The sequence below is a fragment of the Elephantulus edwardii genome, unplaced genomic scaffold (assembly GCF_000299155.1).
Source record: "Elephantulus edwardii isolate Elephantulus edwardi_28Jun2011 unplaced genomic scaffold, EleEdw1.0 scaffold00352, whole genome shotgun sequence".
NCBI classification, from domain to species: domain Eukaryota; kingdom Metazoa; phylum Chordata; class Mammalia; order Macroscelidea; family Macroscelididae; genus Elephantulus; species Elephantulus edwardii.
The window spans coordinates 486,250-497,133 of NW_006400102.1; the positions used below are offsets into that span (position 1 = coordinate 486,250).

Sequence of the window (10,884 nt, forward strand, 5' to 3'; positions counted from 1 at the left end):
GGAAATAGCAAAGAATAAGGCCCCAGGAATAGATGGTATACCAATTGAAGTATTTCAGATAACAGATGTTGCCCTGGATGTGCTCACCAAGTTGTGCCAAGAAATTTGGAGAACAAGCAACTTGGCCACATAACAACAACAAGCAAAAAGCAGGAGGAGCTCAAAAAAAAAACAATCCAGAATAATGCAGATAAAGCAAATGAAGCATTAGCAGCAATGGAAAAACAAGAAATCATGATCCAAAATATGAGGTCAAGAAACCATGACCCAAAACATGAGGTCCAATGTTTCAGATGCTGTCAACATGGCGGAGGGACACCTGAGCAAATTTGAGGAGATGGAACACACAGAACCATTGAAATAGAAGATAGAACTGTCACCGCTTGATTTGCTAGAGCAAAAAGCAGAATTAAAAATGAAGGAAAAAAACCACCTAGATCCCCAAAGAAAAACACCAAGGCATATCATAGTTAAATTTGCTAGAACCAAAGATAAGGAGAGAATCCTGAAAGCAGTGAGGGAGAAACAAAGAGTAATCTATAAGGGAGAGCAGATGAGATTAAATGTTGATTTGTCAGCAGAAACCATGTGAGCAAGTAGAGAGAGTGGAAGGACATATATCAAACACTCAAAGAACAGAAATGTCAACCAAGAATATGGCAAACTTATCTATCAAATATGAAGGAGAGATCAAGATACTACCAGAAAAACAGAACCTAAGAGAGTCTGTAAAAACAAGACCAGCATTGCAGGAAACACTCAGAGATGTCCTCCTTACAGAGGTACGACAGAAAGGAGCATGGACCAAAGTAACTAGAAACACCACCAAAAAGAAATAAAAAAAAAAAAAAATGATAGTAATGAAACCCTGTCCAATAATCGCACGCCTGAAGAGAAGAGTAGCAGACTGGATTAAAAAAAACACAAACCAAAACCCATAAATATGCTGTCTTCAAGAGACATACCTGAAAAATGAAGACTAAAAAATATTAATCAGAAAAAAGCAGGAGTTGTAATATTAATCTCGATAAAATAAATTTCAAAGCAAAAACCATCAAACAGGACAAGGAAGGTCACTACATAATGCTTAAATGGTCAATACAACACAAGGGCATAACAATAATAAATTATCTATGCGCCAAATGAAAGACCTGCACAATATATAAAACAAACATTAATAAAACTGAAAAAGGAAACAGACAACACTACTCTAATAGTTGGAGACTTCAATACAACCCTCTCCAGAAAAGATAGAAACTACCAGAAAAGCTCAAGAAAGATGCTCAAGAATTAAACTACACAATAAACCAACTCGACCTCATAGATATTTAAAGGCTAAGGCACCCCCCAAAAACACAGTATACCTTCTTCTCCAATGTGCATGGAACATTCCCCAGAATAGATCATATTTTAGGTCACAAGGCAATTATCAATAAATTAAAAAACAGAATACAAACCATTTGCTCAGATCACAATGCTACAAAATTAGAAATTAATAGCAAGAGGACAACGGAGAAAAAAACCCATACATCTGGAAACTGAACAACAACCTTTCTTGAACATGAGTGAGTACTAGAAGAAACAAAAAATGAAATAAAAAATTTCTTCAAACAAATGACAATGAAAAGACCACTTACCAAACCTCTGGGGAAAAGCCAAACCAGTAATAAGAAGTCAATTGATGGCAATGAGCAAACATATCAAAAGACAGGGAAAAAGGACCACTGACTCTCTAACCCAACATCTCCAACAAACTGAAAAAGAAGAGCAAGAAAATTCGACATCCTCTAAAAAATGAAATTATAAAAACTGCGGCATAAATGAAATAGAAAACAGAAAAATAATTGAAACCATCAACAAAAACAAGAAGTTGGTTCTTTGAAAAGGTCAATAAAATTGACAAACCACTAGCAAAACTAAAAAAAGAAGGAAAAGACACAAATAATTCGAGTAAGAGATGAAATGGGCAACGTCACAACAGAATCAACTAAAATAAAAAGGCAAACATTGGAATATTATGACAAATTATAATGAAACAAATCTGAAAACCTAGAGGAAATGAACAAAAACTTAGAAATTCACAAGCTACCTAAACGGACACAAACCAAAACTGAACACCTGAACAGATCCATTACAAAAGAAGAAATAGTAAAGGTTTTATAAAATAACTTCCAGCCAAAAAAAGTCCTGGACCAGATGGCTTTTCAAGTGAATTTTATCAAACATTCAGAGAAGAAGTGTCACCAATCCTACATAAACTATTTCAGAAAAGAGATAAAGATGGAATTCTTCCAGACTCATTCTATGAAGCAAACATATTCTTGATATCAAAGCCAGGTAAAGACACCACCAAAACAGAAAACTATAGGCCAATATGTCTCATGAATATTGATGCAAAAATCCTGAATAAAATACTGGCAAATAGAATCCAACGATACATAAAAAAAATAATCCACCATGACCAAGTGGGATTCATAACAGGTATGCAAGGATGGTTCAACATAAGAAAAACAATTAATGTAATTCGTCACATTAACAAAGCAAAAACCAAGAGCCACATGATCCTATCAACTGATGCAGAAAAGGCCTTTGACAAAATACAACAACCTTTCCTGATTAAAACGCTCAACAAAATCGGATTAGAGGGGAATTTCTTCAACATAGTAAAAGCTATATGCAAACCCGAGAGCCAATATTGTTCTCAATGGAGAGAGATTAAAGGCATTCCCCTTGAGTATAGGGACTAGACAAGGATGTCCACTATCACCTCTTCTATTCAATATTGTATTGAAGTCTTAGCAATGCAATAAGGCAAGAGAAGGAAAAAAGAGGTATCTAAATTGGCAAAGAGGAGGTAAAATTATCTTTCTATGCAGATGATACAGGCCATGGTCTTCGCAATCACTTGTTATGCATCAGAGAGTTGGACAATGACCAAGGAGGATAGAAAGATAATTGATGCCTTTGAGCTGTGGTTCTGGAGAAGAGTATTGAGAATACCATGGACGGCTAGGAAAACAAACAGATTTGTCCTGGAAAGGGTTAAACCGGGTGGCTCCTTGGAGGCAAGGATTCTGAGGATCCGTCTAACATACTTTGGACATGTTGTGAGGAAAGACCGGTCCTTGGAGAAGGACATCATTCTTGGTAGGGTGGAGGGACAGTGCAGGAGAGGAAGGCCCTCTATGAGGTGGACTGATTCAGTGACTGGGATAATTGGGATGGGAGTGTCAGAGACAGTGAGATTGGCACAAGACAGAGAGGAGTTTAGGGCTGCTGTACATAGGGTCGCTATAAGTCGCAAGCAGTTTACTTAGAAAATCCTAAATACTCGGCAAGAAAACTACTGGACATAGTTGACCAATTCAGCAAAATTGTAAGATACAAGATCAACATACAAAAATTAATTGGATTTCTCTACAGTAACAAAGGGAATAGAGAACTGGAGCTGGGAAAAACAATACCCTCCAAAATAGCTAATCACAAGATTAAATTCTTAGGACCAAACCTAACCAGAAGCATAAAGCACAAAGGATCTGTTCAAAGAAAATTACAAAACATTATTGTAAGAAACAAAAAGATAACTGCAGAGGTGAAAGAATATCCCTTGGTCATGGATAGGAAGACTTAATACTGTGCAAATGACAATACTACCAAAGGCAATTTACATGCTCAATGCAATCCCAATATAAATACCCATTCCATTTTTCAATGAGATGGAAAAGGCAATCTCCAATTTCATTTGAAATAGAAAGAGGTTCAGAATAAGCAAAGCACTCCTTAAAAAGATAAACAAGGTAGGAGGCATTCACACCTCACTACAAAAACCAATTCAAAGTGGATTACGGACCTAGGACTAAAACCAAGGACTACAAACTTCATTAAAGAAAAGCTGGGAAGAACTCTAGAAGTCCTAAACCGCAACATAAAAAGTCTTCCAAGCATCCTGGAAAACCTACAATCAGGAGAGGATAAAATAGATGAATGGGACCTTCTAAGAATTAAATCCCTATGCACATCCAAAAACTTCTTCAACAGGGTAAAAAGGGAAGCCATAGATTGGGAAAAATATTTGGTAATGACATGCCTGATAAGGGACTTATATCTAGAATTTATAAAATATTTGAGCACCACAACAAGATAAAAGTAAATAACCAAACTGAAAAACGGGCACAGGATATGAACAAATACTTCACCAAAGAAGACATTGAGATGGCTAACAAGCACATGAAGAAGTGTTCAAAATCCCTAGCTCTAAGAGAGATGCAAATTAAAACAACTATGAGATATCATCTCACCCCAATCAGGATAGCAAAATTTAAAAGAACAACAAGCACCAAATACTGGTGAGGTTGTGGAGAAACTGGAACCCTTATTCACTGTTGGTGGAAGTGTAAAATGGTGGAACCACTGTGGAAGGCAGTATGGCACTTTCTCAAAAAGTGGCAAATAGAGATACCATTTGACCCAGCAATTCCACTACTGGGAATTTACCCTAAAGAAACCATAACTTCCATCCAAGCAGATATATGCAAACCCATGGTTATTGTTTCTTTGTTCGGAACAGGAAAGAGCTGAAAACAACCGAAGTGGCCATCTACAAATGAATGGATAGAGAAGCTGTGGTATATCCACACAATGGAATACTATGCAGCACAGAAAAACAAGGAACTCATGAAATACTATGCAAAATGGGTGGCCCTGGAGGACATTATGCTGAGTGAAATATCTCAGTCACAAAAGGACAAATATTGCATAGGGCCACTGTTGTAAAACGAGACAGCCATCAGGGTTGAGGGAAGACAAAAAAAGGAGGGAAGGAATGATGTATATTGCATTGAAACAGACGGAGAGATCTGGAGAGATCTGTTTAAAAGGGATATATGAATGGGTATTCTTGTCATTACAGAAGTTCAGAGTTAAGGCTGCATTGTGGAGTGGACTTGGGAGGGATTGCATAACAATGAAAGAGTTTTTCTTTTTCTTTTCAAGCAGGAGGGGGAAGAGGGGGTTGGGCAGGGAGAAAAGTGCAACAATGAATGACTGGAAACCATAAGTCTCTGTAAACTATCATTAAAAATAATTGGGGAAAAAAGTAAACAAAAGGAAAAAAAGAAAACGGTTTTTAAAGCAAATGCACACAATGTAAAAATTCACACAATGTAGAGCAGAATCAGGACATATAAAGGGAGCTCTGGTGGTTTAGTTCAAAGTTGAACTGTTAACCAGAAGGCTATAGATTTCTAGTGGTTCCAATCCACCAGCAGCTACAGGAGAAAAAGATGAGACATTATTTTCTATGAGACCTAGAGACTTGGAAACCCATCGGAAGGTCAAGTTATGAGATGGTTCCAACTCAATGGTATGCACTTTTTAAAAATTATGTAAGAATACACTGGACTGGAAAGATTAGTGCAAAATGCTAAACTGGAAAACACCAGAGAATCATGGTTGGCCCTAAGTAGTAAATAAATGAGTAGTAAATGGTACAACTGACTACAGAAATAAAACCGTAAAAAAACATAAAGCCTTAACAACTACTTAACTTAAAAAAAACTTATTTAATTTTCAAAATTGATAGAATGTCTAGTTTGTAAACTTTCAAGCAAAGAAATAATCTCACAGTTGGTCCCTAACTGAATATAAATGTCATTTATATAAGAACAACTGTACTTGTATATCACAAAACTAGTAGATTCTTTGCTACATATCTTTGAACAGATCAAATCATTTTAGTTTTAAAATAATTATGCACTTTACAATTTACATAATTTCCCGATTTTATATGAAGTTTTGTAAAGCTTCTTTTCCATTTCTATATATACAGTGACTTACACATTTCTATAGTTAAATGGACCTCTGGGGGATCAGAGTGGCACCCCTTTAACCACTTAAATATAATGGTCCATTGCGGTTTGTTATGTGTCATCAAGTCAGAACTAACACACAGCAACCATCCAGTGAGTTTACAGAGGCTGTTATCGCACAAGAGGAGAATCTTTCCCCCACAGAACAGTTAGTGGGTTCCAATAGTGTTATATTGGAGTTGGAAGTACAGTTCCTAACCACCAGGCCAACAGAACTACCTGCCTCATCAAATAATGGAAAATATGTTTGACCTATCTTACAGAATTCATATAATCACCATCTATCCCCAAAGTTAATCAGCTGGAACTGCCCATTAAATTTACAAGGATAATAAGGTACACGTCTGAGTTAACACACTAAAATCACATGGCAGTTGTTAAGAGCTGCTGAATTGTGTTCAGTGATATTCCATTAGCACAGAAATAGTTCATTAGGACATGAGAAAATTCTTCAAGATCACTGGACTGCTGGAGAGGTGTGCACCTCATACATGTAAGAACATCGTACCCACTCTTACTGTGAAGATGTGCTAATTACAGAAAGTGATGGTAATTATCAAGACACCATCCCCATCATCACTCCTTAAAGGATAAACCTACTACTTTATTATTGAGTGAATAACTATCATTACTAGACTGCTACTAGGGGAAAAAATTTGAGACTGTACTTCCTTTTCTAAAAAAGCAACAACAACAACAACAACAACAAAAACCAACCCTCAACTCGGGCCTTCTTGGCCATGATGAAAGTTCCAGCTTCTTTACACAGGAGGAATTCAGGATTAACTCAGTAATGATTCTTCTAACGCTTTAGAAAATGCACAAGAGATTACGAGGTACTGAAGAAAACAAACAATGGATTTTTACAGTACATACATTCTGGAGGAAGTCTGTTCTTTCTAAAAGCAAGTCTTTCAGTTTTCTTTCTGCTTTCTGCCAAACTAAACAGGACTCCGTAAACATACTGACGAACTGGCCTATAGAGCAGGGCAGCAGGAGGCAGGTCTTTGTTGGCTTCATCTTCAATAGAAACAGCAATTTTGATTTCACCCTTTGCATGGAAGAAAGCAGAATAATATTGCATATTTTTCATGTTGAATTTACAATAAACTCACATACTGTATTATCTCCACTTAATAACACTGTAATTCTAATCCAGTTAATCTTTTGGTACATTTGCAGTTTAAACATAGACTCAAGAAATAAAAGAAAACTCACATTATTTTTAATACAAAAAGAAGAACAAAAGCAAACTACATGGATGGTCTTGGTCTTTGAAACAACCTGGATAGGTAACACAGGAAACAAAGTGTGACAAGTTGAGAACCTGAAATATTATTTGTAGAGTCAAGATAGTTACATTAACTGAAATGTGTAATGATTTATATAAAATACAAGTAAATGAAGTATAGCAAAAGGAAAATTCAGATTCTTTACTTTATCCCTAAAAAAATCACCACATATTAAATGAAAATAATCTGCTGAATCCATCAGCAGCTCCTTTGGAAAGAGCTAGGCACTCTCCTCCTATTAAGATTTACAGCCTCTGAAACCTTAGAGAGGGTCATTATGAAAGGGAACCAAGCTGAAGGTAGTGAGTTTGAGGGTTTTTTTGTTAAAAAGATATTGTAAATTTTTAACATTAAACTCTGAAGACTTTTCGACAGTCAGTTTTGTTAGTATTTGCCTTGGAAATCAGTAAATACTGAAGCATAATAATACATCTTATATCAACAATAATGATTTAACGAGATGTCCATGTAACAGACATACCCTGTGTGTACATGGTACAGAACCAACTACTGACCCAAGTAGATTAATTCCTGAGGCCCTTTCTAGGTAAGGAAACAATACAGTATGGTGTACTAAATCTTTAGTTCTTTAAAACATAGCAAAACCCTTTTGCTGCAACAGAAACTTCATTTACCCTTTATAATTTGTGAAATCGGAAAAACAAAATGTTTACCTTACAATCATACTATTAATGTGATACTGTACATATCAAATTTCTAGAGGCAATTATAATTTAAAAAAAGAAATTAAGAGGGGAAGAAAAAGTATTGATGTAACCATTTTTTTGTTTCCTTTAATTTAGAAAAGTAAAACAAATTATTATTCAATTAACACTCAAAGTCACTTGTGGAGTAATGAAGAGGAGAAAGAAATGCATATGCTATCTTTTACAAACTTCTGAAGACTAGTAATATCTAACTATATATGGGAGCACAGATAGTTATAAAAACATGTTACTAATAAACCACTTCTGTATCAAATATGTAGTAATTAACCGAACTTTAAAAATTTTGAGTCTATAACTAGAAATACCAACAGTGATAAAAAAATCATAGAAGACTAGTAAATGTACATTATGTATGTGAGAACTAGGATTCAAAAACAATGGCATATATATACACAGGTATACATTTGGCAAGGAAAATTATGTAACTGGGTAAAAAATTAATTATATATTTGACAATGCACATTACAAAACTCTAGATTCCATTTTTTTCTGTTATTGAGATACTCAATGAGGCATTATCTGTAAAAATACATAAAGTACTATCAGCCACTGGAAAAAGGAAACATCGTTTTTTAAGGTTGAATGATAAATATTGTATCTAATATAAGAATTCAACCAGACACCCTGCTATAAATAGGGTGTAAGAAAACTGAAAGTTGGAACAATCAGTAGTCATAAAATAACATGATTCTTTAACCAGAAGTTTAAAAAAGTACTTTATATTGAAAGAAATTGTGAGACTTCACAAGTTATTTCGGTTAGAAGGTAAACACTCAGACAAGATTGGAAAAAAAAAAAAAGAAGAAAACACCCATTGGATTTATCCCTTATAAACTAATGGACAAGAACATTAAATAGCCCTTTTGACAATACCTTTGTCAGGATATGAAAAATGTAGGGATACATTAGCCCCTTCTTGTGCCTGTGTTCCGCAACTCTCAATACTTCAGGTGCAATAGGGGGTAATGGAGGTGTGGTAATATCCATGTGGTTCCTGGTGGGCATGGACAGAAGGCAGGGAATTGGTTGAACAGTACCAATTTGACTCCCTTTTCCTTCAGCTATCTGGCTTCCTGAAGAGGCAGTGGACGAACCTTCTGCCTAGAGAACAATGGGAAATGGAGAGGTGGAGAGAAAAAAAAAGTTCATTTCATGTTTTTATTCATTTTTGACACATATTACTTGTACAAGCCAAATAAATAAAAAATAAAGATGAGTGCTATTTTATAGGATATAATGTAATTTCAGAGTAGCAAGGTAAATGTATTAATAGTATAATGGGTGAAGAATAATATATTATTTATATTAAGAAAATTTTATCAATGAGAAGAGATAAACACTCTAGTTTCAGCATAGGAATGCAAGAGAAATTAATTTTACATTTATTATGTCACATAATACTAACATAACCCTTGGTAGAAGACTGCTGGCCCAGATCCTGCTTATTCTAGATCTACTTCCTTGCCCTTTCTCCAGCTACACTCATTAGTAGGAGTGGGGGAATAAACATCCCCTACAGGTTGTGTCTCTAGGCTGGGTGGATGATAGAAGGAACAGTGTAGAAGCGGACAGACTCAGTTTCTGGAAGTAGGTGCATCTCTTCTCTGGTCCCGCTCACCTCCCAACCACTTCAGTTGAGCTTCTGCTAGGTGACTACGGGCTCTGACTAGGTCTTGTCCTCTCTACAGTCATCCACTCCAGTACTCAGTGGTATTCTGTTGAGCCTCAGCTAAACCAAAACCACTGAGACGAATTCTTCTGGTTTTATGTTTAGTTTCTGTTTTGATTACTAGTTTCTGACTAGTATCAAGTAGCTTTAATTTTTCTCGACAGATGAAAAACTAAACCCAAAAGTCCATGGTTATACAATCAATAAGTCAAAGAGTTGATATACGAGACTTAGTTTAACTTGCAATAATGCTTTTAGTTTCTAAAAACAGCATTTATACGATAAATCAAAGGAAAAGCCTGAATTCATTATATGGAATGAAGAGTTTATGGAAAAGAAAAAGAATAAGAATACCAAAGCCATTCCATTCAAAACAACAGCAAATACACACACACACATACACACAGATATGCATGATTTATTGTTTATGAAAAATAACTACACTATTCTAACAACCAACAGTAAATGCATGTACAATATATAAAGACAAAGTACTCAGACACCCAGATAGTATCTTGATTACTGGTAATTGCAATGAAATCGAAGTGAGGAAATCAGAAGGAAGGATAATTTATATCTTCCTTTTTAAAGAAAAAAGCGAAGAATATTAATTATTACTTGATTTAGTACTATCTTATAGGCATACTTTTTTCAATTGGAAGATACTAAATGTATTCTTTACAATTTTTTATAGTACTGTACTTAATATGGATTTTTGTAAAAATCCAGAAGTGCTATACTAAAGTCACAGAGTCTGAAGACTGACTGAATGAGCTCCTGACATTACTGCCCTTTAAAATGGAACTTGAGATAATCCTCAAAGTTGGAGAATCTCTGCTCAAGTCTTCTTGAAACCTGACTGACTATGCGGTATACAACACCTGACAAAAACTATCTATATGGAATCAAACTGATAGTAGAAACATGAAAGACAGAGAACATTAAGGGAAAGTGAACTAATATCGATGGGGAAACAACTCTGAAAAGGATAATGAGATACAGTGCTATAATCAATGCTACTCCTAAATAACACTGTGAAAAACTGTTGATCTGGTATATGTTTTATTATGACTATTCTCAACAACAACAGTCTTAAAAATTAGGTATCTTAAGAGGTTACTATTAACAGGTACATGTAGAAAAGGAGAAAGCAAGGACAAGCTGGAATGCAATTAAATTTGATTTTTAGTATGTATAATCAAGGATGCTTTCGGGAGAACGTTAAATGATCCCGGAAGTATTAAAAAAAGATGGAAGGAATATACTGAGTCACTGTATCGAAAGGAATTGGAAGACACAGAAGAATTTCATGAAACAACATATGAGCA

General features: G+C 35.2%; 1 protein-coding gene across 2 annotated transcripts in view; it reads right to left on the reverse strand.

Annotated features, from left to right (window-relative positions):
* The window catches only part of FAM120A (family with sequence similarity 120A), a 269,779-nt gene that overhangs the window by 100,072 nt on the left and 158,823 nt on the right, over positions 1-10,884 (reverse strand). For both annotated transcript variants that reach the window (XM_006901938.1, XM_006901939.1), the window contains 2 exons: positions 8,761-8,988; positions 6,744-6,918 (listed from right to left, as the gene is read on the reverse strand). In XM_006901938.1, the coding sequence (XP_006902000.1) occupies positions 6,744-6,918; positions 8,761-8,988 (403 nt within the window). The remainder of the gene's footprint in view (positions 1-6,743; positions 6,919-8,760; positions 8,989-10,884) is intronic.